Source organism: Equus quagga, chromosome 4, assembly GCF_021613505.1.
Source record: "Equus quagga isolate Etosha38 chromosome 4, UCLA_HA_Equagga_1.0, whole genome shotgun sequence".
NCBI classification, from domain to species: Eukaryota; Metazoa; Chordata; class Mammalia; order Perissodactyla; family Equidae; genus Equus; species Equus quagga.
Window position 1 is genome coordinate 6,246,048 of NC_060270.1, and position 27,996 is coordinate 6,274,043.

At 43.6% G+C, this 27,996-nt stretch overlaps 1 protein-coding gene across 2 annotated transcripts; it reads left to right on the top strand.

Moving 5' to 3' along the window:
- The first annotated feature begins 134 nt into the window (after window positions 1–134).
- NFKBIZ (NFKB inhibitor zeta) lies at window positions 135–27,996 on the top strand. 2 transcript variants are annotated; one of them, XM_046658771.1, is made up of 12 exons: window positions 135–159; window positions 19,821–19,960; window positions 20,471–20,501; window positions 20,623–20,726; window positions 20,823–21,598; window positions 22,281–22,386; window positions 22,749–22,895; window positions 23,087–23,150; window positions 23,439–23,608; window positions 24,471–24,581; window positions 24,710–24,877; window positions 26,578–27,996. In XM_046658771.1, exons 2-12 carry the CDS (start codon window positions 19,832–19,834, stop codon window positions 26,629–26,631), a joined length of 1,860 nt encoding a protein of 619 aa, XP_046514727.1. In that variant the 5' UTR covers window positions 135–159; window positions 19,821–19,831; the 3' UTR covers window positions 26,632–27,996. The 2 variants fall into 2 exon arrangements, with proteins under 2 accessions (XP_046514727.1, XP_046514726.1); XM_046658770.1 differs by lacking the exon at window positions 135–159 and adding an exon at window positions 17,508–17,889.

Here is a 27,996-nt window from a genome sequence, read left to right on the forward strand (position 1 = left end):
CTGAGACCCACAATGGATTGCTCCTGAGAAAACCATTTCTTTTTGGCTCATAGCTGGCACTGATCTGGCGGTCTCTTAATTTTCCCCCAGGTCGACGGGAAGACCAGGAGGCTGAACGTCACCTTTTGGCTTTCTTGGCCTGATGCTGAACTCCTGAGGGTGAGAAAGGCGGATATTTCTAGACAAATAGGATCCGATGTTACCTGGGCCTTGGCCGATGTCGTCAAAATGGGCAGTGTGATGTTTTCTAAAGTTTCTAAGATTCTTGGATCTCTTAAATCAATCAATTTTGAAATGGTCTCAAAGCTACTATGAATTTTACTTATAGGCATTTTACTGTGATTTCTTGTGAACTAGGAATTTTTGGTGGGTTAGCATCTTTTTGAACCAATTTGAATTTCCACTGTTTTCTGTGAGAGGAGGACACATGAAAACGTCTAAGAGGGGAATTCAGCTCTGTGCTGACAGTTTCAGAGTTATGTAATCTTCAACAGGCTCAGAGAGCGTCGTGCCCCCTGCAGTTTCGGTGAAGACACTCATTCACTCATTGAAGCCGGCAAATGTGGTTTCTGAGTAAAGCACTTCCTGTTCTTTTAATTTAGGACCGTCTGTGAGGTAAAACACTTTCCCTCCAAAGTTAGTGGGTGAAAATATTTCACTGCTCCTCGGAGGAGTTACCGGATAGGGAAATAACACTTATTAAACCCTTGTTTTGGGAGTTGACCAGCTCGGTCTCATTTAGCCCTCAGAATAGCATCTGAGGTAGATATAATTAGCCTTATTTTATAGGTGAGGAAACTGAGGCTCAGAAGGATTGAGCAGTTGGTTCAAGGTCCCCCAGATAGTAAGTGGCAGAGCTTAGATTTGAATCTGAGGGGCCTTCTCTCTATAGCCAGTGCCATTGCCGCCAGGCCGCTGGGATATTAACAGAGGTCAACCTCTGTCCAGGGCTCTGATTTCCCTGGGGTCCTTCCCTTTCCCTGGCTCCCACCTGGCTAACGCCTACTCCCTGTTCAGATTTAACTGAGAAAGTTTTAGTTGATACATACATAACCTTTCATATTTTAAGAAGACCACAGGGCAATCTTTCATACCTCAAAGAGTGAAGCAATATGGTGGAATTGCTGGGAGTGGTTGGGCTGATGTTTGGGGAGAGGCAGCCTCTGACTTATTCGGCCATTTTTGGACACAACAGCTGGGATTATAAAGAAAGGGGAATCCTGCTGCTCAGTCACTGGCTTCTCGCAGGACAATTCCTTCCAGGCGGGAAAGCTGAGGCTTGGAAGGGCATTTCTAGTCACACCCCTGCTGAAGGGCCCTGCTGCTGCTTCTGAAGAGAGGAGCTGTGGGCACCTGGCAGACCCATTCACCTGCTCTCTACCGTCCCTGCTATTGCAGAGTGAGTTACTAACTCCCCAAATTAACTTCTGTCAGAGGTAGCCCCCAGGGTAGAAATTTGCATGTTTTGTATCTGGTGATTTTTTTTTTTAAATTTCACATTATCCTTTTCTAGTTTGCATTTCCTATAGACTTTATAGTGTAAGATGAGTGCAGTAATAAATAAATCTACTTGGATGGTTGAAAAAATAAAATGCTCCCATGAATTAAGAAAGACTTTGATATTCATCTTTTAAGGCAGTGCTTCTCAAATTTTAATATGTGTAAGTATTACCTGGAGATCTTGTTGAACTACAGATTCTGTTTCAGATGATCTAGGGTGGAGCTTATAATGCTGCATCTTTAACAGTCTCCCACGTGATGCTGATGTTGCTGGCCCAAGGTCTACACTTTGAGTAGCAAAATTATAAGGCTCCTTAAGTAGCAGTTAATAAGAAAAATTATGCTGTTTTTCTATAAAATCTGCATATGTCATTTTACCATGTAGGAAAGTAAATTCTGTCATTGTTATAAACAACAATGGTAATGCTACATTCTATATAAATGATACCAAATATCTGAATTTAACTTCTGGAAATTCTGTTAATCACCTGGATGTTATATCTATATGATATAGGCCCATATCTATACGTTATATATGTTACATCTATATATCTATACGATGTTATATCTATACGATCCAGATGTTTGGAGACATTAAAAATGAATTTCTCACTTTTTGTTTAGATGTTTAGCTGTGGCAGATGCTTTTAAGATTGGTGTAAGACTTTTGGACACATTTTAGCTTTGGTTAGTATGTGTGCATCCACAGTCCTCTGATTATTTTAGTCAAATTTGCTATTTGTCATAACACTCATTGTCTAGATTGGCTGATACTGTAAATCATGCTGTCTCAAAAAGGGTGATATTGTCCCCAAGAGTGAAAATTGTTTTTTTGGGGGGAATATGTTAGATATTACAATGGTTTCGGACCCTCTAAAGGACCATAGAACAGCAGAGTATCTGTGGTTTTAAACTTTCATCAGGAGACAATTAGGGAAGAAATGTCCACAAAGGCTCCTTAGGGGCTGTGATAATGACAGCAAGGCTGAAACACTTAGCTGTAATGCTCTAGACACACTTAACTCCATCGAGGTCAACAAGATTCTTCTCGGGCCTGTGGTCTCTTTGTGTGTCTTGCTCTGTGTCTGCATCATTGCTATGAATTTTTAATACCTGCTTCCAGAAGAGGGGTGATTTCTTTTTTTTTCCCCATATTTCTTTATTTCAGGAACATTTTCTTCTATTACATTCTTAAATGTGTTTAATATTTTAAGAAATTGTGATAAAATATACATAACAAAATTTACCATCTTAACTATTTTTAAATGTATAGTTCAGTGGCATTAAGTACGTTCACATTGTTGTGCAACCATCACTATTATTCATCTTCAGAAATTTTTCATCTCCTAAAACTGAAACTCCACGCCCATTAAACAATGACTCTCCATTCCTCCCTCCCCCAGCCCTTGACAACAACCATTCTACTTTCTGTCTCTATGAATTTGACGACTCTAGGTACCTCATATAAGTGGAATATACTATTTGTCCTTCTGTGACTGTTTTATTTCACTTGGCATAATGTCCTCAAGTTTCATCCATGTAGCAGCATGTGTCAGAAGTTCCTTCTTTTATCAGGCTGAAGAATATTTCATTGTATGTGTGTCTTCCACTTTTCCAGTCATCTGTGGATGGATGCTGGGGTTCCTTCTTCCTTTTGTTTATTAGGAATAATGCTTCTATGAACATGAGTGTACAAGTATCTGTTTGAGTCCCTGATTTCAATTCTTTTGAGTGTATACCTAGAAGTAGAATTGCTGGATCATATGGTAATTGTATCTTTAATATTTCGAGGAACTGCCATACTGTTTTCTACAGCAGCCACACCATGATGGTTTCTTTTTAACTCATTTTGTGCAGTGTTTGGCAGAGTGCAGTGAAAAAGTGTGTACACCATGAAAAGTGACAGGAAGTGATATGAAATTCAGAGTAGATAATCTACTGAATGTTTCAGCACCATGACTATTAAAACAAATCAACCTCCCCTTCATACTCATCCTTGTGGGTCTACCTACTCACACACTTACAAACACTTGCATGGCTGGGAATAACTCCTATGAGAATCGTTGAGGTGATGCACTTAGATCCATATGGGTCAGATCCTTTTGAAGATGTGAACCACTTGCTGTGGAATCCCACATTTCAAAGAAACCGAGAGAGGCGTGTGGGAGGTTTCAAAGGGCTGGAGCTACAAAAGCGATCCACAGAGGTGAGTGAAGATTAACTGAATGGAGAAACCTTGAGGAGGGGAATTGTGTGAGTTCAGATTTTCATCCTCCTCTTCATTTCCTCTGCCTCCTTCCCTCCCCTCTGCAGTGTAAGCACATAGTCACTCTGTGAGTTTTGGTTGAACAAACAACCCAGAATGGGAAAAAAAGTGAAGGAATTCTTTAATTGTTTCCTAATCTGTGAAAAACTATTTTGAAGACTATAAGAACTTTCTATTTTATACCTCTGTCAAGGGTAAAGGAGGTGGGTTTAATTAGGGGTGGAGGAGACTGAAGACGAGCACCGGGCAAGGTCTCTTGAGTCTACAGTTGGCATCTATGACCTGGAGCTGGCTGAAGGATGGCAGATGCAGACACGTCATGGACCTGCCCAGCTCTGCTGTTGTGTGCTGATGTTTCATTTCTTTTAAACAGCCAATGAAAACAGGTTTTGTTTTGTTTTGTTTTTTTGTGGTGTTGAACAGCATCCAGCATTAAGATAACAAAGGGATTCTTAAACGCAACACTAATGTCAAAATCGAGGGACGGTGTCAGACTGCAGCCAGCCCAAGTGCTTGTAGTAGGCAGAGGTGGACTGTGTGATGACACTGATGTTCAAGGACATGTTCTCTCCATCCCACGCCTCGCTCATGCTTGTCAGTTATCCAGATTTTGTGATGGTTCATTTTGGTGTGGGGGTGGCTTTCTTAAAATGCAGACAGCCTTTAAGAAAGGTTACCATTTTTGTCTTGGTGTGAGTTGCTTTTGAAATCCTTTCTTGATGTTTTCCTGGAAGAGAAGGGCACAGAGACTGCCCGATCGGCCTGCAGGTGTGCGTGAGGTGCAGCACAGGGTGTGGAACGTGAAGATTAGAATCAGACTCTGTGCCTCCGCCCTCCTTCCCCTGGCATCGTATTTCTGTTCTTGGTGCTGCTGCTCCATCGACCTCAGGGCCTCAGAGTTCCCTCTGACTCTCCTGTGTTCAGTCTGTTGCCACTCCTCTCGGTTATATGTCTGAAATACCTCTTTAAAGAATTCCCCCCTTCTGTTCTCATAGGCACCGCTCGAGTTCAGTTCTTCCTGGCCTGTCACCTTGACTATTGCAGAGTGTCTGTCCTGCTCACCGACACTCGGCTGCTGCTTTATCCTTCCTACAGTATGGTGTCGATCACACTTTTATGCGGTTCAGCCCCCTCATGGCTCCCATGGCTTGTCCCATGAACTCCAGCATGCTCAGGAGCATCAAGGCCCTGGAGGGTAGGGCTTCACACTTGACTCTGATTCTCCTCTTCTCCTGTATTCTCTTCTGCTTGGGCTGGTGGTCCAAAGAGGCTAGAAAGTTAACAATCCAGTACTCAATGGAGCTTTGAAAATGGACAATAATTATGACTACCATCCTTGAGCGTATACTGCGTGCCAGGAGCTGTGCGAGGCATATCGCGTACACTGCCTCATTTAACCCACGTACTGACTGAATGCAGTTAAGATACCCATCTTATGGGTGAGAAAACAGTCTTAGAGAAGTTAATTAAAGCTATGTGGTTATTAAGTAAATGGAGCTGGGATTTGAACCCAGGTTTGTTTGGCTTCAAAACCCTGTGCTTTTAAGCAGTGGATGAAGATATTACAGGTGAGAATTCTAGCCTGGATAAAAGTTTGGAGCAAGAATGAGTGTGCTGTTTTCCAGAACCATTTGTAAGTTCTGCATGTTGAGCAGCAGGTGGAAGTATGATGGGCTGGTGCATTAGTCTGCTCTGGCTGCCGTCATGCATACCGCACACTGGGTGGCTGAAATAACAGAAATTTATTTTCTCACAGTTTAGGAGGCTAGAAGTCCCAGATAAAAGTGCCAGCAGGGTTGATTTCTCCTGAAGACTCTCTCCTTGGCTTGCAGATGGCGACCTTCTCTCGTGTCTACATACGGTCTTTCCTCTGCACGCACATCCCTGGTGTGTCTTCTAATAAGGTCACCAGGCAGACTGGATTAGGGCACATCCTCATGGCCTTGTTTTAACTTACTTACCTCTTTAAAGGTCCTGTCTCCAAGTCCAGTCACATTCTGAGGTACTGGGGGTTAAGGCTTCAACATATGAACTTTGGGAAGACGCAGTACAGTCCATTACAGATAGATTTGATGCAGCTGGATTTTAGAGGATGTGAAAACCAGGCATGGGAGGTTAGTTTTGAATTGGGAGGTTATAGGGTGCAATTGTGGTCAAGCAGGGGAAAACATGAATATCATGACTTTCCCAAACAAACTTCTAATTGCTCTTAAACATCATGGTAGTGAGAATGAGGATTAAGGTGTAGGTGGGAAGCATTTTGGAGAAGAAACTTAGGACTTTTCTACAGTGGAACGAAGGAGCAGAAAGAATCAAATCTTTAAGTCCTCTAGAAATTTCTAGAAAAATAGAGTCTTTTGGTGGGACTAGAGGAGCAAAGGTGAATATGGCATGGTTGGTTTTAGACCTATTGATTATGCTCTTGGTAATGTGGAATCAGAACTCAGAGAAAAGGTCAGAGCTGGAGACAGGCAGCTGGAGTCTTAATCCAGGTCAGAGTTGAATGTGTCGGGAGTGTGGAGGTGTGCTCAGAGGTCAGAGAGGACGGGAGAAAAGAATCCTCAGATCTCAAACTGCATTGCTGCCACATAGGTTTGGAAGATAGTGCACAGGTTTCCCAGGACATCTCTAGCTGAAATATCTCCTCTGGCTATCTCCCTTTGCTGTGCTTTGTTTTCTTCACAGCACATTATCACCTCCTGGCATTATATTCCTATGGCTGTTTGACTATTGTCTGCCTTTCCCAGTAGAATGTAATTCGCATGAGGGCAGACTGTCTTTTTGTTCGGGACTGTGCTCCTAGTACCTGGAAGAGGGTCCAAACATTGTGGGTGCTCAGTAAATATTTGCTCAGTGAACCTATGAATAGGTTAATTTTTATGATCAGTAGACTATAAATTGATGATAGATTGCTGGATATTGCCTTTAGCTTTTCTTGAAATAAAATTTTGTTCTTTAACAAATATCTTTAGATAAATAACACACAGATACATATATTTGAGAATCTTGAAATATACAACCTAAAAATTTAGTTTTGTTTCTATTTCTATTTTCCTTTAACCTGTACCTTCCACAAATCAAGATCACCTAGTCCCTTCTCTGCAACAGCATTTCTTTATGAGAAAGTAGGTGCGACTTTCTTTAAAAATCCAGGCATTTCAGCAATCTGGTCACTCTTCTCAGATTGTCTTTTGCATTTACTGTTTTTTGGTAATTTTCATAGAAGTTTCTTTATGGAGTCCTGGCTTTCTGTCAGGTCTCTTTTCCTTTCACTCACAATACCTGTATTTGTATTTAAAGGTTACCATCTCCTTATAGCTATGTGGGTGCCAGCAGTCATTACAAACACAAGTCTGCCACCTTTCTCTATAATTTTCTCCAGGAGGACTGCTGGTTATGGTCTGTGTCTCATAAAATAACAGCTCTAGGTAGGAGGGGCATTTAAACCAAGTCCACCCTCCTTCTTTTTTCTAAGGAATCATAATCAAAGGTAAATCTGAATCCATTGGTATTTCTTACAGGCGAAGAGCCGTATTAAATCTGGCCTGTCTCGTTCAGGTTGTCTGAGAGGTATGAATGGCACTAGAATTACTGGGTAAAGGAATTTGCAGCAACAGTTCTCCAGCGGGTGGGGAGCTCCTCCTTACAGGACAATCAAAATCACTGGAAAGTGTTTTCAAAGGCCACACACGCATCTTGAAGATCACCGTGGCCAGAGAGGACCTTGTGGACGGGAGTGTGTCTTAGCTCTCAAGTGTGTGGGGAAGCAGCGGGGTGGGAATCGCGGGTCCGAGATCCTGAGAGGTAAGGGGAACACGACACATGAAACCAAAACGTGACTGTGTTTCTGTCTACCCTCTACTCTTTGTCACTGACTGCCTTTTGGTCCCCCAGACCCTGTTTCCTAGACTTTTATGGAACTTTTAAACTGTATAGGATGATGTAGGCTGATGGGAACAAGGCACTCTGCGGGTAGTAGGACAATCTGTAAAATCCAGAGTGAGGGTAAGACGTGAAATTTGAGCATGCTTGTTGGAAATAGAGAAAAATGGAAGGGTGTTAACCAGAGAACCTGTTTACTGAACCTCGTGGCCACTTTGGCGCATCTTTAGGAATTGTTCATTATAATAGTTCCTGACTTACAGATTCTACAATTAGGACTTTTTTATACATCGGGCTCCTTTCTAACCAGTTTGATTGCACAGATGTGAAAGTGCTCTTGGGGAAAGATGCTTGCAGACTCAAGGTATGACTAGACAGGTTTCCGTCCAGTGTGTAATTTCTCCCTCCCTGCTCCTCCCAGCCACACACACACACAAATTGGGTGGAGTCTTACTTAATGGTCATAATAATTTATGGGATCGAGAAGGGAGCTAACTCTTATTAAGTGCTTAGGATGTGTCAAATACTTTACATGCATTGTACATTATCTCATATAATCTTATCAGTTTGATCCAGATACTAGTATCCCAGTTGCTACATGAGTAAACTGAGGCTCAGAGATTCAGGGACTTGCCCAAGGTCACATAGCTGGTAAGGGCTAGAGCTGAGGTTGCTGCCTTCAAAGCCGTGACGCTACAGGGCCTCTGAGTGCTTTCCCTTAAAGCAGGGGTTGGCAAACTTTTTCTGTAATGGGCCAACTAGTAAATGTTTTAGGTTTCGTGGGCTAAGAAATAAGATGGAGGGTATTATGTAGGCCCCTATATAACCATTTAAAATGTAACTATTTATAAAGGTAAACACCATTCTTAGCTGTCAGCATGTCCATTAGGCCGGATGTGGCCTGCAGGCCATAGTGGCTGACTCCTGGCCTAAAGCATCCAGCAAATGTCAGCAAAAGCAGTTTTGGGGGAAGTGAAATAATTGTTTGAATGAATAATTGTCGTTAATGTATGAAATTTGCATAGTCTTTTAGTAACTGAGAGTTCAGATTTCCTCATTAATTAACTCCAATTTAAATTATCCTTTCAAAATGACAAAATTCTGTTCATAGCTATACGTGTTTGTTGTATTTGTCTGCTGAAGTGGGTTGTAGTTGGCAAGATTTCATCATTGCATATTTCACCTTACTCTCTGACTGTTCTCCCAGGCGTTGATTACGTTACAGATAAAGTATATACATGAAGAACCTGACACAGTGCTCGGTACCTGGTGGACATTCACTAGTGCTAGTTGTTATTAACCTCAGTGTATCAAAGTAGTATTATGTTGTGGGTCTATAATTTTTTATTATTTTTTGGGTAATGATGTCTGTTCTGCACATGATGATCTCAGCTAATTTCTCCTTCTCAGCTCTTAAACATTTTTATACTTAGTCTTTCTATCTTGCACATGCTCCTGTCCTTGCTTATAAAAATTCAACATAAGTCGGCTATAGACATATGTGGAAAAAACAAAAAACCCCCACAATCTCCCAAAAGGCCTCAAACCTCAAGTCTTAAATTGTGAATTAAAAGTTCTAGAAGTGAAATTCTTCTTGATAAAATGTGGCACATAAGGCATTCACGCCTTCATATAAGGCATGAAATTATTTCTCACCCCTAATTGAATTTGACAAATATATGTTATCCGTGTTAAAAAGGGAAGGGAAAAGGAGATTATGAATATGAAAATTTTGAAAAAGAGAAGTCAACATATCAATCAGTGTGATCAGCATGTTTATTAAACAGTTATGATTGAGCATTTACAAGGATGGGATCCTATTTCTATATTAACAAGGCATTAAGCTCAAATTAACCCACCTTTCAGATTTAACCTTTTCTTCTGGGAAACGAGAAGATCTAAATTATTACCCAAAGGAAAGTAGGATGAAGTTTGGAAGTTTCTTAGCTTCCTGTAGGCCAATGTCTTACACAAAGGAAGAGTGAAGGGTCTTTCTGTCAGAAATCTTTGCTTAATTACTTCAGATCCCAAAATTCAACTATGCAACGTTCAGTCCTTTGAGTTTAATTAATGGCCTTCAGATGTTTTTTTCCCCTCAAAAAGTAAATATTCCCATGAAAGGTAATAAAGTTATTTATTTACAGTACAGTATGAATCAGTTTATCGGAGTTTTCTTCCTGAAAGCTGAACTAACTTCCCAGAGGATGGAAGTTTTTATAGAAGAAGGATTTATAAGGAAGAATGATTTTGGACTGTGTGTTACTGTCTAGAACTTGCAGATTGGCGTGGGAAAAAGAGTGAGAAAAAAGGAGAATGGAGAGGAAAAAAGGGAGGCGATGCTTTTCTTTCCTCACCGTTCTGTTTAAGGCAGTTCAGAATTGACAATATTCCCAAATTCAGTACTTATGATGGTTTCTTTCACATGTGTGGGAATGAAATCTTTGAATTGTCACAAGGAAGAGCAAGCAGAAGCCATTAAAGGACTCGCAGTGCTCTGCCCTTTTGGGCAAAGCTTACCTTCATCATTTATATTTCTATGTGTGTCTATTATGGATGAAGTTCATCATTATAAACAGAGACCAGGAAACACCTATGAGCCAAGAACAGTTTACTCTAAGGTGAATTTTAGGACACTGTGCTTGTTTCATGTGAGTTTTGATCATGACTCATAAGAGAGTGTGGTAGGCCAGGCAGCCCTTCAGACCAACACTGAACATCATTCCATCATGTAGATCATATGATTTTGCATGAATCATATACACATTTATAGTGCGTGAATATTTTCTGAAGTCCAGTGGAAAAAATGTTCATTTCTTTAGAAATGAAGTATTCAAGGAAAAGACAAGTTTGTTTTGTTTTCCAGTTTACGTCCTTGGATATCATTCTGTTGCTGGGCTGGAAGGTATTTCAGGATACTGCAGCACTGCTGTAATGCAGTCTCTGCTTACAGGGCATCTCACTGATTGCGCTGCAAGGACAGGCCCTGCGTGCCTCCTGGAAAGCAGCGGAGTTACTTTACACGGTGGATGACTCGCCTGGCACATCAGAGGTGCTCAGGAAATAGCTGTGGGACACACAGAGTGGTACAGGGCATCTCTTTCTAGACACTTTCAGGCAAGAGGAAGCTCCAGAGAGGTGTCTCCAGGGACATTCCAGCATTGATTTTGCCTTGACACAATTGGTCCATAATACTCAAAGTTGTACATACTATACATACAGTACTTAGAGGAGTTTCAAGTTCATTCCGTCAGTACTGAGGAGGGTGTTCCGAGATGTGCAAATCTTTTGCTAATCCATCTATGTGATTGGGTTACTAGACAGGTATATTTAGCTGCCTTGAGAAACTTCCTCAACAGAAATATAAGGGTCCACCATGCTTTGATATCAGATATTAATAATTTGCTGCAAACAGGAACTATGAAATTATTTCAGAGAAGAACTTTTTGGTCTTTCTAGGCCAAAACACAGAAAATAATGTTGTGCCATTTGTAAGGCAGCAGTTTATGGATCTTACTCACTACAGCTGTCTGTGCCGTAGCCCAGGAGGTCAGTTGGAGATGTTCCACTGGGAAGTATGTGCGTCCCAAGAGAACGGAGCGTGTGTATCTGAGTAATAGTAATAGTGTCCGAGTGTCTCACCAGAATGTTCACACCTCTGGATATAAGCTCCACAAAGATAGGGATTTTTGTCTGACGACTGCTGTGCCCCAGGGCCTAGAAAAATACCTGCCGTTTAGAAGGCCCTACCATACTGAAGAATAAATAGAATTTAAAAATATATGATCTAATTTGTTACTCTGCATTAAAAAAAAATAATCTGCTGGAACACCCAGAAGTTTAAATGTTTCTTGAGATGTTAAAAAATGTTTTACATTGCTATGGAGATAAGTTATTATTTTTCAGGGAAAGGATCCAACAAATCAATATATGACATAGCATGCTATCTGTTTTGAAAACTCTTGAAAGCATTTTACATTCTTTATAAAGTTGATATGAACCAAGGAATCCTGGGCAAAGACAGCCAGGTTTTTTTATATTTATAAAGTATATGAAAATAGTTTTATATTAATCCAGGTGTTGAGAATGAAGGGATTCTAATTCAGGGGGCCCAAGGGTCTATTCTGATGTCTGTGTGGTATTGCATGTAAAATAATTTTGGAAGCATTTACATTTGTTTCTACAGGTCAATTAAATATTTACTAAGTTACAGGCAGTTGGCTGCTTACAAGGAATACATGTCCTTGGAATTTATGGTGGAATGAGACTCATAAATGGGTAATTTCAGTACAGCTTTAGAGCTATGATGGAAGTCTGCATGGGGACAGAAAAGAGGGACCTTTAACCCAGATGGCGGGGGGTGAGACTGAGGTAGGGAGGAGGGGGCGTCAGGGAAGGCTCCAAGAATCTTGGATAGTAATCTGAGTCTTGGGGGAAGATGAGCATGAGTTGGCCAGGTGAGGGGGGACAGCATTCTGTGCAGAGAAACAGCAGAAGCAAGGTCCCAGCCCTGAGCGCAACTATATTCAGTCTGGTGTTACTGCAGGTGATGAGGAAGATGAGGTTTAGGAGGAAGGCAGGACCTGGACACCTGCCATCCTGAGAAGATTGAAGCGATGCTAAAGATGAGAGGGAGCCACTGAAGCATCCTTAAGTAGAGTAGAGGAATTCTTAGATGTGGTTGTAGATACAGCACGCTGATGGCGGTCTAATCTGGAGGATGGATTTTAGGTGGGCAAGGCTGGACGGGCAGTCATTTGGCTCAGGTGAGAGATGAGTGCCTGTCTTGGACAGTTTAAAGAGATGGAGAGGAGAGGAAGATTCCAGAATCAGGTGTTCAACAATTATTAGTCCAATCTGGAATAATTATAATGTTTAAATGATATACTGCCTACATGCTACCAATAAAATTAAAAAAAATCTTTACTTACTAATTTATTTTTAAAACTATATTTTCTAAACCAGAAAAAGAAATTTAGTGAGCAGTATTGTTTTACATTTTTGCAAATCTCTTCATGTCTGGCTTTATAGGAAACAGATTCTTATATTTGTTTCTGCATTTAATTTGTTACAATATGTTGTTTTGGTTGAAGCATATGAAGAAAATCTGTCCTCACAGATATATAGCTGGAAGAGGAAGAAATGTTTTCATAGTCATTTCAGATAATTGTGGATATTCTTCTTTAATACTATACCAAAGTAAGTGATATTCCTTAAAGGATAAATGCAGTGTGGAATATGAAACTGTATCAGTGAGCTTTTTGTACTCTGATACACTAATACCCATTGGTCACCTGCATCTGCAATGGATCTTGTACCCATGTGTGATTTTGTAACGTCTTGCATTGTTCATTTGGAAAATATTAGTTAATTGAGTTATGCAAATTTCCTAAATGTTGCTAAATCACATTTGTTAATAAACTATCACCACCACCTCATCCAAAACATCTTCAAATACTGGGAAGCTCTCAAGGTCAGGGTGACAGACAGAAGTTTCCCAAATTTTAATTTATATTTGAAGGCTTGAATTTTCTCATTGGCAGCAAATACTGTCAGTTGTTCTTTGACATGACAGGCTTACTTTGTTCATTTAAAAAAATATCTGACAAACACTCAAGTCTGAATAACCACAGTTTGTCAGTTAAGTAAAATTGGTGTTCCTTGAAAGACAGTGTGACTAGTTTAGCTCAGACAGTATTTGATTAGGCAGTGTCGTATCATTCAACCTAATACATCAAGTGCCTTTCTGGACAATCATCATAGAATATTAAAAATATGTATGTTTCATGGGTCAAGATTTAATAAAATTAATAACTGTTACTGTTTCATCTAGGACTTTCTTAAGTGAAAGTGGCTTTTTTGTTTTTCTTTTTTTGCACGTGGGTAGTGGTAAAGAATACAATGACTATAAGTTCATTTTGTTGCCACTGCCTTGATCTGTTGTAAGGCACCCCCAGTGTGACTCCCCATTGCTTCTGTACCATCAGTGCAAATGTCAACACAATTGTTCTAGGATAAATGATGAGATTCAAAAAACTTATTGTACACTTTGAATGATTCAGCCCCTCTTATGTTTGTGGTCAAGCATTCACATGAAAGATCTTTGATGACTAGCCGGTGCTGATACCCGATGAATACAACCTAAACAGCAAGTCTGTAGGTCTGCCCACTTCTAAGGCGAAAGTGCAGTTCTGCAGGCAAGATGAGTTTTCATGTTTGCAGTGACACCTTTAATTTGATGAGTTACTACATCACTGGAAAGGGCAGTGCCATGATTTCTTTTGCTGACTTTTCATTTAGAAGGCATTCAGCAAAATAAACTCTACCAGTCTTTCCTGGCCCCTCACCTGTGACGTTCACTTCTCTAGCCAATGCAGGACAATACCTTACCCTGAAAGATACTTCAGTGGCTTTTTCATCTCAAGTTTGAAAAGTTGCACCAAATAACTTTTCTGGTTTTTCAAAAGTTTATTACACCGATATTTAAAAATTCAATTCCTTTTTTAAAACTCTGAATGACTGGTCTCAGAATGGTGTGGCAACTTAACTGGCACCATCATACTACTCAGAAATGTTCTCTTGTATAAAGCACACTAAGGTAAATTATTAACAGTCTATAAAGCCAAGGGGGAGAGAGCAGTGTCATATTTGTATTTCTTACTTAGTTTCTTCCAGTTGCTTTGGGATAGATTTCTTCCTTCCTTGAGTCAGGGAACTCTCTGATGTGTCATTTTCTTCTTTTTTTGTATATTTAGTTGTAGACAGTACATCTGAGCCTTGAGGAAATGTCTTCTTATCTCCCTTTTAAAAGCAAAAGTTCAGGCTCCAGAGTCGGACAGATGAGGATTTTAATCTTTTCTTCTTTGATGAGCAGTGTGATCTTTGGCAAATTCTCAAGGCCTCATTTTTTGAATATGGTTTGTGTGGTCAAGAATATGGTGGCTGTGAGGGGGGTAGTTCTGCTCAAAGTTGCTCATGAGACTACAGTCCAGATGTGGGTCAGTGCTTCAGATATCTGAAGATGTGACCTGGAGCTGCGGGATCTACCTTCGAAATGGCACACTCACATGGCTGGGAAGTTGCTGCTGGCTGTTGACCTCAGTGGATTTTCCCAGACAGTCTCATAACATGGTGGCTGTCTCCCAGAGAGTGAATGTTCAGCCATATTTGATTAGAACAAGGGCAGTGTCATATCCTGCAACCTAATAGACCAAATTGAGTTTATATATCAACATTTAAAAGAAGCAAAGTCTATTTAAAATTTACTTCTGTAGCGATATTAACAAACAACCATTCTTGACTGTGTGGGAGGGCTTCTGAGCATTGAGGGTTGTGGTCTTCTCAAACAGTATGATTGCTTTGGCATTTCACAGAAAACTTGGAATGTTTATTTTCAAACATTAGTCTTTCACTGACCATATTTATCTGTATTAAGCCTTCCAGAGGCCATGATTTTTGAGGTTTGAATTTTTATATTTTATAAATACTAAGTGAAACAGGAAATAATTTCTTTTTCTTTTTTTGGTGAAGAAGATTGGCCCTTAGCTAACATCTGTTGCCAATCTTCCCCTTTTTGCTTGAGGAAGATTGTCCCTGAGCTAACTTCTGTGCCAATCCTCCTCTATTTTGTATGTAAGATGCTGCCACAGCATGGCTTGATGAGTGGTGTGAAGGTCTGCACCCAGGACCTGAATCTGCAAACCTGGGGCGATCAAAGCAGAGCACACAAACTTAACTGCTACGCTGGCCCCAAGCCGAAAAGAATTGTAGGAGGAGAATTAATTTTGTAAAAACGTTTTGTCCATGAATCTATTTGAATGTCCATTTAAGGCCTTTATTATTCATAAAATATGTTAGTGGGGAGGAAAAAAAATCCAAATAGATTTTATTGAGAAAGCCCAAAACCTCATTTGGAGCATCTTTTAAGTGATTTTTGGCTTCTGAGGAATTGCAATTACCGGGGCCTTGTATTTTCTGCAAATACATCAAGGGAGTTGTTTCCTTTTTATTTTTTGAAAAAGTTACTAAAATCCAAAAAGTAGGAGAAGGGAGAGGCAGTAAGAAGTTTTGGGGGCAATACATTTGTGAGAAAATAGGAAATATTTACTTTGGAAGGCCCCCCCCCCCGCCCCCGCCAGGGTTTCATACTGAGTAACAATGCAAGCTCATTGTCTCCCTCCTTCCTGCCCACCCTCCCTCCCTCCTGGAACCCTAACATCCTACTTCTGCTGCCTTCCCTGTGATCTGAAGCTGGCATCCTGTTCACCTGGTAATCTGGCCCCAGACCATAGCCTGCTTAGGACCCCTTCATTGCTCCCCACCTTCAACCGGGCCGGACCTGTGGATTCTGCCCTGGCAATGCTGCCTAGCCTGCTTGCTTTCCGTTTCCTTTCCTTTCCCACACACTGCCTCTGCCGCATAGTCAGGTCCATCCTCTCTCGGGCTATTACAGTGGTTCCTCATGGCCTCTGGGCCCTCAGTCTCACTCATCTAAGCTGCTTCCAGATTACTTTTGCCTGCCCCAAATTCTTTCATGTTCATTCAGTGTTTATTAAAGACGGACCCAGTGTCTCAGCCTGCCACTGGAGGTGCTCCACCTAAAGGCACTAAGTTACCTTTTACATTTAATGTTATCCTCTTCCCTCTGACTAGCCTGAAAGGGACTGTAAGCTTTCATAGGACGACTCTTCTCAATTCTTTGCTCAGGCTGGTCACTCTTCCTGTAAATGCTGTGGGCTGAAATCCCACCCATCCTCTGGGGCTTATCTCCTTTACAAAGATTTTCCTCATGACCTCCTCTTTCCCTCCACCGGACTTGTATTTCTTTTTAGGACACACTGAACTTTGTATCCTTCGCGATGTTTAATTGTCACCGGTTTAATATATAGCATGTGTGTACTTACCTTATCATTCTTACAAGATTCTACTGTACCTGAAAGGACGGACATAATCATTCCTCTTTTTCTCCTGCCAACTCCCAGCCAGGGTTTTAGCAAGTAATAGGACTTCAGTAAAAAAATGGGTAAGTCCATTAAAAAAAAAGGTATTTAATAGGAAAGAGCAAAGTTCCTGTTTCTCAGACACAACGTCAAGTCATGCAGAATAAAGAACTTACATATCTATAAATACAGACGCACACGTATGTGTATCTATCATTCGCCTAAGATGGCTTTGTTCCAGTATTGAAGGATCCAGGGGTGTAGGGCTCTGCTTTTTTTTCCCGGGCTGCGCCAAAAAAATTTGGTTGTTGCCCAGATTATAACTTGAGAAGAGAAAAATGGCTTCAACATCTCTTTGTTTGGGACCCTGCCGAAGGGAACGCTGGCAAACGCTAAGTTAAGAGAGAGGCTGCTCCGAGCCTCTGGAGGAGCCCGGCCCTTAAGGAAGCTTCCAGAGCCGCCTTCCCTCGGGCGGGCGCGGGCGGCGGGGCGCCCACCTGCGGGACTTCCCGCTCCCGGGAGCCGGGCCCCCCTGCTCCCGCCGCCGCTGCAGGCCCGGGCCCGGCGGGAGCGCGCCGCGGGCAGGGCAGGGCCGCCCCCGGGGCGGGGGCGACGCTCGGCCGGTCCCGGGGTGAAGGGCAGGCCCCCGCGCGGCCTGGGCGGGGCGCGGGCGGAGGCGCAATTGCCTCATCCCGGACGCTTTACTGGAAACCCGGCGCATCCGGAGGCGGGGCCGGGGCCGGCGGGCCCTAGTCCCCGCCCGCAGCCGGTTAAATAGCCGGGCAGCGCCGGCGCGCCCGAGCCCCCGCGTCCTCCGCCCGTCGGTCCCCGAGCCGCCGGAGCAGCGCCGCCGCCGCCGCCGCGGTCCAGCCACGGCTGCGGGCACAGGCACGGGCACGGGCACGGGCACAGGCACCGGCACGGTCGCAGGCACAGGCACGGTCGCAGGCACAGGCACCGGCACAGGCACGGTCGCAGGCACAGGCCCCGGCGAGGCAGCGCGCACGAGCGGCGGCGCAGCGGGCGGCCGAGCGCCGAGCGGGAGCATGATCGTGGACAAGCTGCTGGACGACGGCCGCGGCGGAGAGGGGCTGCTGGACGCGGCCGGCGACGGCGGCCTCATGACCAGCCCGCTCAACCTGGCCTACTTCTACGGCGCCTCCCCGCCCGGCGCCTCCGCGGGGCCCTCGGCGCCCGGCTCGCCCGGCTCCGACTCCTCCGACCTGTCCTCCGCCTCGGCCGCCTCCTCCGGCGGGGCCGTCGAGTCCCGGCCGAGGGGCGGCGCCCGCGCCGAGCGCCCGCCAGGTACGCGGCCGGGGCCCCGGGCCGGGGCGGGGGCGCTGCGCGCTCGCGCGGGGGTCGTTGGCGGCGCGCCTGCTGGAGGCCTCGGCCCGGGCTGGCGCGTGCGGCTCGGCCGTCTGCTGACTTCTGCGGGGGGTGAACCACGTTCGGTGTTTTTTCTTTTTCTAAATGTTGTAGATGTTCTCGTTTTTCTAAGAACAGCCTCGGAAGCTGTAATTCACACGGCGGGGCGAGGTTTGGCTGGGGGCAGGTGTCACTCTTTCTTGTGGCTACTTTCGTGAAAGGCTGTAGCCGCGGTGAGGGTTTGGGGACTGTGTTGAAGGTCGTGACTGAGTTCTTCCTCAGTCTTTGTGGAAGTTTTAAGGGAAAGGACTTTAGGTTAAAGAGAAGAACCCGGTATGATCCCGGTGTAGCGTTGTGCTCTGTGCGCCCGGAGAGGCGGCGGGCGGCCTGTCGCGGGGAGTGGATCGTTGGTTAGTTTCTTGTCTTAAGGAACCGAGTTGCATAATTTGGGGGAAAACAGGATGCCACTGCGGGCAGACTGAAGAACGTGTAGATGATCTCAAATGGTGGAGAATGTAGCCAGTGGTTTTAAAGAGCCTTCGCTTCTAGGTGTTTCCCGCTGCTAGCTACTCCCGTTTCGGTTGTCTTTTATTTTTAAAAAGTGGTTTTTCGTTTTCGTTTAGAAAAAGTGATTTAAGCCCCTGGGTTGTATAAGGTGCTTCTTGTATTTACGTGTGTCGCAAATGCGAAAAGTGTGTGTGTTTATTTCCCCCCACATTTGCCCTTTATCTGGCTGAAACTATTTTGCCAGTTTCTTGGTTTACCACATAGCCAGAGGGGATTTCTGAAATTGAATTTTTCTCCTTGTGACGTTGAATTATTAACTGCTGTCATTCCGGAGAGATGCTGTGTTAGATTCTGGCGAGATATCTCTAACCTTAAAGGTAAAACCAGCTAGTCGTTTAATTTGCCCCATCCCTGAGATGTTTCTCTCGTGTGTCTGTGATCTATCTGTTCAAATTATGCATTGTTTCTTGTCCCATCTTATTGCTTGTTTCCGCTCTCGGCGGAATTATTCATTTCCGGACTTTTCACATGTTTACTTTGTGCTCAGCTCATCCCAAGAGGTTGTGACATAGTGGTGGTTAGAAGTGGAATGCTGTACTCACAGACTGCATTCTGGAGTGTATTTTAAAGTTTAAATATGACAAGAGATTATTTCCTTTTTACTTAGAAGGCCTGTGGGAGCAAATTCTAAATACTAAATTCTAAATAGTGGGTGAGGGGAAGTCCTGGGTGCGTCTGTGGAAATGTGTTTAAGCTCAGAGGATTTCAGCAGCCTTCTTGGCGGAGCTGAGCCGAGGGCAGTGATAAGAAACAGCGTTAAGACATTGGTAATTGTTAGGCTTCGGTTCGTTGTGATCTTTGGAGGAAGTTTGTTTTGTGCCTTCTTAGGCGAGTGGAGTTAACAGGCTTTTTTAAATTCCTACATTGACATAAAGCCTGTGGTTCGAAAAGCTAAAAATTTATCATTTATCCCTTGCTCCCCCAAGGTTTTTCAAAGGTCAAGAATAATTAGAGATTTATGAGGATCAGCGTGGCCAAGCCTGTGGTGCTGTCTCCAAGGGGGATAGGGCTGAGAGGCAGAGGGGCTTAATTTGGATTTCTCTGCTGGCTTCGGGGACCCCTGAAGTCACATTTTTGTGAGCTTTAATTCCTTAGGGTGCCTGGTGGGGAAAGGTATCAGGCTGCATGGAACCCTTGAGTGGGGCTGAGGACCGACATGCACGGCCGTTGAGCTGAACGGGTTGCAAAGGCTTTGCAGTCTGTGGTTGGGCACTTTCTGCAGTGGCCAGCCGTGCCTTCAGCTTAGTAAGACGTGTGTCTGTGAAGGGATTTAATCGGGATGTGTTTTGTTTTCTCTCCCACAGTCGAGCCCCTTATGGGGGTTGGCAGGCAGCAGAGAGGACCCTTTCAAGGTGTTCGCGTGAAGAACTCGGTGAAGGAGCTACTGCTGCATATCCGAAGTCATAAACAGAAGGCTTCCAGCCAAGCTGTGGATGATTTTAAGGTGGTACCTAGGTTTTGTTTTGGGTCAAAGGACAGGGAGGTTAGCCTGTCAGAGTTGTGCTCTGCTCACCCGGGTCCAGTGGGTCTTGTGTAGACCACAGAGTCCACAGGAGAGAGAGCACATTTCTGTGGCTGTCTGCTGTCTTCCTGTCACTCAGCCCAGTGCCAGGCACTTGGTAGGTGTGCATGAGAAACTTAACAAATGAATAAATGGAGGCACGTTGAGGACAAGGAAATAAATGGGGGTCAGTTGAAATGGAACATTTTGACTAGAAGGGGAAAACTCAAGTGGCCTTATTAATTTCATCTTGACCTGAGTTAACTAAGGTGAAAGTGAAAATGGGGAAAGTTGCAAGGTACAATGAAAATTAAGATAAAATATTGTTAGATTAACTCTATCAAAGGTTTATGGCAAGCTATAAAGAGTGGTAGAGATAAGTCTATTTATTGATGTATATTAAGCAGGAAACCTTTTTATGCACACTAAAGTGGAAACTGTTTTTCCTTGTAGGCACAAGGTGTGAACAGAGAGCAGTTCACAGGTAAGAGTTACTTCTATTCATAATATTATGGGGGCTCTAGAGTAAAATAATTTAGTGTGATTATCGGCAAAATTTGTCAAATATAATGATCCCAGATTCCGTATTCCTTTCTTTGGTACAGAGTTGAAGAACACGGTGTCATACAGTGCGAAGAGGAACGGACCTGAGTCACTGTCTGATGGACCAGCTTGCAAAAGGCCAGCTTTGTTACATACCCAATTTTTGGTAAGTATCTCCCTATGTTTCTCTGGATGCCCTTCGGAAGTTCTTCCTGGAGTTTTTTGGAAGGGGGTGTACAACCTGCTTTTTCTTCCTTTCCAGACGCCACCTCAAACACCCACGCCCGGGGAGAGCATGGAGGATGTTCACCACAGTGAACCCAAACAGGACGGCAGCGCCGATCTGCTGCAGAACATTATCAACATTAAGAATGAGTGCAGCCCGGTTTCCCTGAACACTGTCCAAGTGAGCTGGATGAGCCCTGTGGTGGTCCCTCAGAGCTCGCCCCAAGAGCAGTGTCAGGACTTCCACGGAGGGCTGGTCTTCTCTCCTCCTCAGAAATACCAGCCATTCCCAGTCAGCAGCTCCCCGCACACACTGGATCAGGCTTCCATGTACCAGTATTCTCCACAGAGCCAGAACATGCAGCAGCAGCAGCACTACACCCACAGCCCAGCTCTGGAATACAGTCCTTATTCCAGAACTTCCCAGTCCCCCAGCTATGAACCAAACCTCTTCGATGGTCAAGAACCCCAGTTCTGCCCAAACCAAGGTTTTGCATCCCTTCTAAGTAGTCACGGGGCATCTGAGAATGTTGCTCTTCCCATTCAGACTTCCCCCAGTGTTCAGCCCCAAAATGATGCCCACCTGCAGAACTTCAGCATGATGCCCCATGGCGCCTGTGAGGCCATGGTGGGGCACGATGCCGGCTCTGCCCCTTTAAGCACTTCACCGCCTTTCCAGAACATCATCAGAAATTCAATGAACACCACACAGTTAGGGAAGTCATTTTTTCAGTGGCAAGTGGAGCAGGAAGAAAACAAATTGGCGAATATCTCCCAAGACCAGTTTCTCTCAAAGGATGCAGATGGTGACACGTGAGTATCCCTTTATCTCCTGTACATCATTTGGTTAAGCCATCCTTGCTGGATGTTGTAGGCACAGAATTTCTCTTGGGTGTACCAAGTTAGACCTTAGTAAGTGGTTGGCTAATCAACATGACTAGTGTAGGTAGAAACTGCTTTTCAGTGATAGCTGATATTTCAAGAAAGTTTTTTTTTTTTCTGGCTGAAAGATTACCTATTCTAAATTAACGAAAAGATGTGTCTTCTTTGAATAATTGATTTTGAAAGACCAGCATAGACTGTGTCTGTAGAGCAAAATGGATCATGATTAGTTGATCACGATCAACTGTGAGTTGATTTGTAGACTGAATACAGTCTGTCCTGACATCTTTGTGTCCTTGGGCAAGTTACTTAACCTCTCTGTGCCTCAGTTTCTTGACATGTACAATGATAATACCTGCTTCATAGGGTTTTTGTGAATATTGAAAATAGTAGACTTCAAGTGGCCGCTGCCTTCTTATTTCTTGTGGCCTCACTCGCCTGTTGCAACTCAGATGGATTCCCAACCTAGCAGAAAAGAAGAATTATGCTCTGTAAGGTTTCATTTGAGTGCACCAACTTATCAAGAAAGGGGTTAAAGGAAGAGTTTTTTAAAGAAAAGATGAACTTGGTGAAACCAAAAGTAATTCACCTCTTTTCCTTTCCATGTTGCCAGGTTCCTCCATATTGCTGTTGCCCAAGGCAGAAGGGCACTTTCCTATGTCCTTGCAAGAAAGATGAATGCGCTCCACATGCTGGATATTAAAGAGCACAATGGACAGGTGAGGGTGCGGGCGCGGGGAGAGGGGGCCGACGGTCTCAGGTTTATGTGGAGGTTGCTTCAGGACTCAAGACCAAGAGACTCTAGTTAATATTAACTTAGACCTGTTGACTCTTTGCCACCGTCAGCCTTGAAGTTATTAACGTTAACTTTGTAGTTATTTGACCAAAGACTAACTGGGTATCATAAAGCCGCACCCTAAGCTTGTTTTAGTTTCCTTGTGTTACAGTTTCTTTTTCCTTCTTGATAGGATTCATTTTCTCCACGTGGGTTTTCCCCTCAGTCTTATTCTAGGTTTATATTCCTTGTTATGATGGTGTTATGTGTTTAAAAAAAATATTTTTTTCCTCTGCATGTCCACAGAGTGCCTTTCAGGTGGCAGTGGCTGCCAACCAGCACCTCATCGTGCAGGATCTGGTGAACCTTGGGGCCCAGGTGAACACTACCGACTGCTGGGGCAGAACCCCTCTGCACGTGTGTGCCGAGAAGGGCCACTCCCAGGTGCTGCAGGTGAGAGGCGGCGAGCCAGGCTTCCGCCGGCACGGGGCTGGGGCACAGGGCTTGGACAGGAGAAGTTGGATGTAGGCTGCAGGTTGCAGTAATCTCTTTTGAGTTCACTTCTTCATTCCTCAGAATGATGTTCGATAAGTATTTGTGTAGCTTGTCTTCTGCTAACAGATGTCCGTTTTAAAATTTTGCAGGCAATTCAGAAGGGAGCGGTGATGAGCAATCAGTTTGTGGATCTTGAGGCCACTAACTACGAAGGTAAGCAGCCGAAACTATTGGGTGAAGACCCATTTGTAGAGAGGGGCCCCTTAGTTTTAAGGATATTAAGTTTCATACCCAGAAGAAAGGGAGGTCATGAAAGCTGAAATAGTCTGTAGATGAAATCAGTGCTGAGACCCGAGGGAGGGAGCATTCGGATTGCCTTACCACTTCTTGTGGAGCCCGTCTGTAGGTCACGTCAGGGGCCGTCCTCAAGGTTTATAATTACAGAACAGCAGAAAGCCTTGATGGGGTGCTTGACGGCTGCTTTGTTATCCCTTTCTCCAGGCCTGACCCCCCTCCACTGTGCAGTGGTGGCCCACAACGCTGTGGTGCACGAACTCCAGAGGAATCAGCAGCCCCACTCGCCTGAAGTGCAAGAGCTTTTACTGAAGAACAAGAGTCTGGTTGACACCATTAAGTGTCTGATCCAGATGGGAGCAGCCGTGGAAGCTAAGGTAAGTTCACAGGGGAGTTTGGAGGTGGGATGGGGGAAGGTGGTTCTAGGAAACACTTTATTCCCAGGTATAGATTAAAACTTGTTTTTCCTCTTTTTAAATTAATGGAATGAGTAGCAATATGTGAATATTTAAGAAGCTTAGAGTTTAAAAGATCATTTCATCTGGTTTCTTGATATGCTTTTAATCTATGGATTATTATCTAAAAGATCATTTAGCTGTGAAATAAATTAGTCTCTGTTTGAAAGGAAAATACTTGATATTATCCTTTGGCTTCCAATTTCATACTCGGATAATAAAGGCCGTGCTTTTGTAAGGGTTGCTTCATCGTTGAGAGATCTAGATTTAATCTTCTGTTTCTTAAACTGGAAAATAATATATTCTCTTTAAATTTGAGGTTTAGTTACTGGGGATCTTCTGTGTACAATGCACTGAGTTAGGGGCTCGGGGGCAAAATGCCTGAATCTGAAGCTGCTTGAGTCCTCGAGGAGCTTACTGTCTGATAGAAGAGGTGAGAGCCAGGGCTAATGATAAGTCTGCAGGGTGGCCACCATGTCTGCAAACACAGGCGAATGCATGATAAGTGGTTGATTGTGTTATAGCGCAATACGTGATAACACAGTGTCATCTGTCTGCCTGCAGTTTATGGCCACCTCGTGTACGAGGGCAGACTGTGATGAGAGGCACAGAGGCAAATTGATAGGATTGAGAGATTCCATCTCGTTTGGGATTAAGGATGGCTTTGGGAGAGGGGAGCACTCGAAGCGTCTCCAGGCTGAGTGAGGCTTTTGGGAGACCGGGTGAAAAGCATCTCCAGGATGTGGTGTCTGATGCTCGTTTTTTCCCTCTTGCCTTTCTCAAGGATCGTAAAAGTGGCCGCACAGCCCTGCATTTGGCAGCTGAAGAAGCCAATCTGGAGCTCATTCGCCTTTTTCTGGAGCTGCCCAGTTGCCTGTCCTTTGTGAATGCAAAGGTACTTTCAGGAAGCTTCAGTAATTGCACCAGAGCTGGAATGACCTTCTCTACACCTTTTTCAGGCTTGTGAGCTGCTTTCATGAAAGTCTCCCTTCCTGACGGGTGTTGTTTCGTCTCTATCCTCAGGCCTACAATGGGAACACTGCCCTCCATGTTGCTGCCAGCCTGCAGTACCGGGTGACACAGCTGGATGCAGTCCGCCTGTTGATGAGGAAGGGGGCAGACCCAAGTACTCGGAATTTGGAGAACGAGCAGCCCGTGCATTTGGTTCCTGATGGCCCTGTGGGAGAGCAGGTGAGGGCCACAGAAGGGAGCGTCCAGGTGCTTGATAACATAAAGGGACATGAAGTTGTGCAGGTCGGAGGCCAGCTGGTGCTTGTCAGGCGGGTGCACTCAGTGTCTGTGTCCACAGTGGTCACTGCAGCACTGTGGAATCAATTGCTTTGTTTCCAAAGAGAAGAGTAAGAAATTTGAGGGTTTATCCGCGGACCCCAAGTGGTCAGAGGTTGGGTAGTCCTGTCTTTTCCATGACACCAACTTGGGCTTGGAGTAAGTCAGAATGGTCTGAGCTTTGGAAGCTGATGAAAGAGGAGGCACCAAGGTTCCTGCAGACACCAAGGAAAGAGAGTCTTTCCTTTGTGAGTGATGAGCCTTCAAATACCGTGGGTATTAAATGAGTCAGTGTCTGCAGAGAGTTCAGGCTTGGCCCAGGTTGTGTAGTGAGTGCTCAGTAAACATGAGCTGTTACAATCATTTCTCTGTACAACTTTTCTTGATAACAAGAACTGAGTTTTTTAAGAACTTAGGATATTTTTGATGGAAATCTTCCCCTGGGGAAAATGAGGGTGATGTGGCTGTGGGTAGGTCTTTTCATAATATGGTACGCAGTTTAGGCCTTTCTTCGGTTCACCGTCCTCATCATGACTATAATGTTACAGGAACCTCTGTTTGTAGAGCTCTTTATAACTTAAAATGAATCTCTTGATAATGTGTAAAGAGCTTTCATGTGGATGATACCACTTAATGATTAGCAAGACTGCACTGTAAAAGTTCCACTGAGAAAAGGGGGCCTCAGAGAGGTCCCAGGGGCAGGAACCAGCCTTAACAGGAAATGGCAGGCTCCTGCCCCCAGTTGCCTCTGCTTCCCTGTTTGTGGCGTGCGTCACCTCGTGAGCTTCGCAGGGGTTACTGGCTGTGGAGAGCCGGTGGGCTTGTCGCTCAGTGTTCTCAGATTTCTCCCCTTTCTGCTGCGTATTTTTGTCTGTCTGTGGTGGGAGAGAGTCTGTTCCTCTGCTTCTGTTGTCAGACTCTAGTCATTGTGTCTCCTTCTGGCTGTCAGTTGTGTCCCCTACCCTAGTCTTCTTTCTTCTAATTTGCTGCTTTGACTGTGCTTTGGGCAGAGAGACAGAGAATAACATTTGTCAGCCCGGGGTCTGAAATCCACCTTGAGGCTCTGGATGAGCCCTGAGGCTTCCCTGGGATCCGCTGATGCGCAGAATTGATGCGCAGAGGGTTCAGTTCTTGGGTTTCATGACGACTCTTTGACTAGAAGTGTATTAAGGATTTACTTGTGTGGGTTTAAGGTGGGTTCTTGTTAGTTGAAGCTGACTTCAGGAGAGGTGGGATATCATCATTCACCATAATTTCTGCCTTCTATTAAATGTTCTCAAATAACAGGAGTAAGGATTGGGAAAGGAATATAGGTCTTATTTAGGCTGTTAGAGATTTTCAACTTCAGATAATTTTTAATGGAAGTACTTTACTTTCTGGCACTAAAAGATCATTATAAGGGGTCTGTAATAAGCTTTAAAAGGAGTTATAGTATTTTTTTTTTAAGTCACCTTAAAATCTTGACACGTTGTTGTATATGCTTACTTTTATAAGTTGACAGAAGTGGTGGAGAGTGTATAAGAAAGGAATGAAACTCTGAAGGAAATATGATACTTTGACCATAAAAAAATAAACCTCACAAATGCTGTTTATTTCCATTCCAGATCCGACGCATCCTGAAGGGGAAGTCCATTCAGCAGAGAGCTCCACCGTATTAGTTCCATTGACCTGGAGCCGGTCGGCAACACTCACTGTCAGTTAGGCAGTCCCGATGTATCTGTACATAGACCATTTGCCCTGTATTGGCAAATGTAAGTTGTTTCTAGGAAACAAACATATTTAGTTCACTATTATATAGTGGGTTATATTAAAAGAAAAGAAGAAAAATATCTAATTCCTCTTGGCAGATTTTAATATTTCATCCCCAGGTATCTGGGCTCCAGACATCTGGATTTAATCTGAATGGTAAAGTTGACTTCAATTAACAGTAGCTTTGGGTAGGAAAAGGCTTTGATTTGTGGCATTAGGCATTGCTCATGTAGCTATTGCCACTTTAAAAGCAGGGAAATTGTAAATTTTTTTTAAGAAAAGTGAAAGCATTTGAAAGGAAAAGTCTCAACCTGGATGTCATGTGGAGGCTTCGTTTGGCCTGACTCGTACCCGATAGTTACTGCTGGTGTTGGAAGGTCTCTGGTCATTGGACTAGATGAAAGGCACCAAGGGTAAAATTTGATTTTTGCAAACTGTATATAATTGTTATTTTTGTCTTTTAAAATATTTGTACATATTTGGTCATTAACATGGCCATGTTTGAAATGTGTAAATCAATAAAATAGAAAAGAACAAGTGAATTGTCACTATTTTTTGAAGTTATGCACATTCAAAGGAGCTGTGTCATCACCCAGCTGCCATCTCTGCAGATGAAGCGGATGGAGAGCTGTGGCCTGTGGCTGACAGAGCTCTGCGTGTGCTGTAGATAGGCTTTCTCGCATGATCTGAGATCAGATACGTTACTTTTAGGGACTTGCATGCTCTTACAGAGAACACCTCTTTGTGGCTCACTTTCTAGACTTTATAATTTACTGGCTCTGTTGGAATTTTGTTTTACCTTTATAGGAACAACAAAAAGTCAGTATTGAAACATGTCATACTGGTTTTCTGTTATCAAATAATGATCATGTGCCATGACATTTTATATTATCATTCAGAAAAAAATGCTTTGTCTTTTAGTAACGTTATCCTATTAATATTATCTTGCTTATGTCTGGGATGCCCTAAGGAGCATATTTGGCTTTGATTGCACACTAATTCATTGTAATAAATTTGATTCCTTAAAAACCTTTTTTTTTTTTAAATGAGAGGTCTCACACGCAGCTGACTTGACTAATCAGCTTTATAGTTAAAATCTTGTTAAAAAAGAGAAGCTGTGGATTGATCACATTGTTTGACCCAGTATGTCTTGTGGACAAAAGATAGTTATAGCTGTTTGGTATCTGAAAATATGGCTGTGATTGAACTAGTCCATTCAGACTCATGGAGAAACTCATGCATGGTTTTAAATAAACATTGATTGAGTAATACTA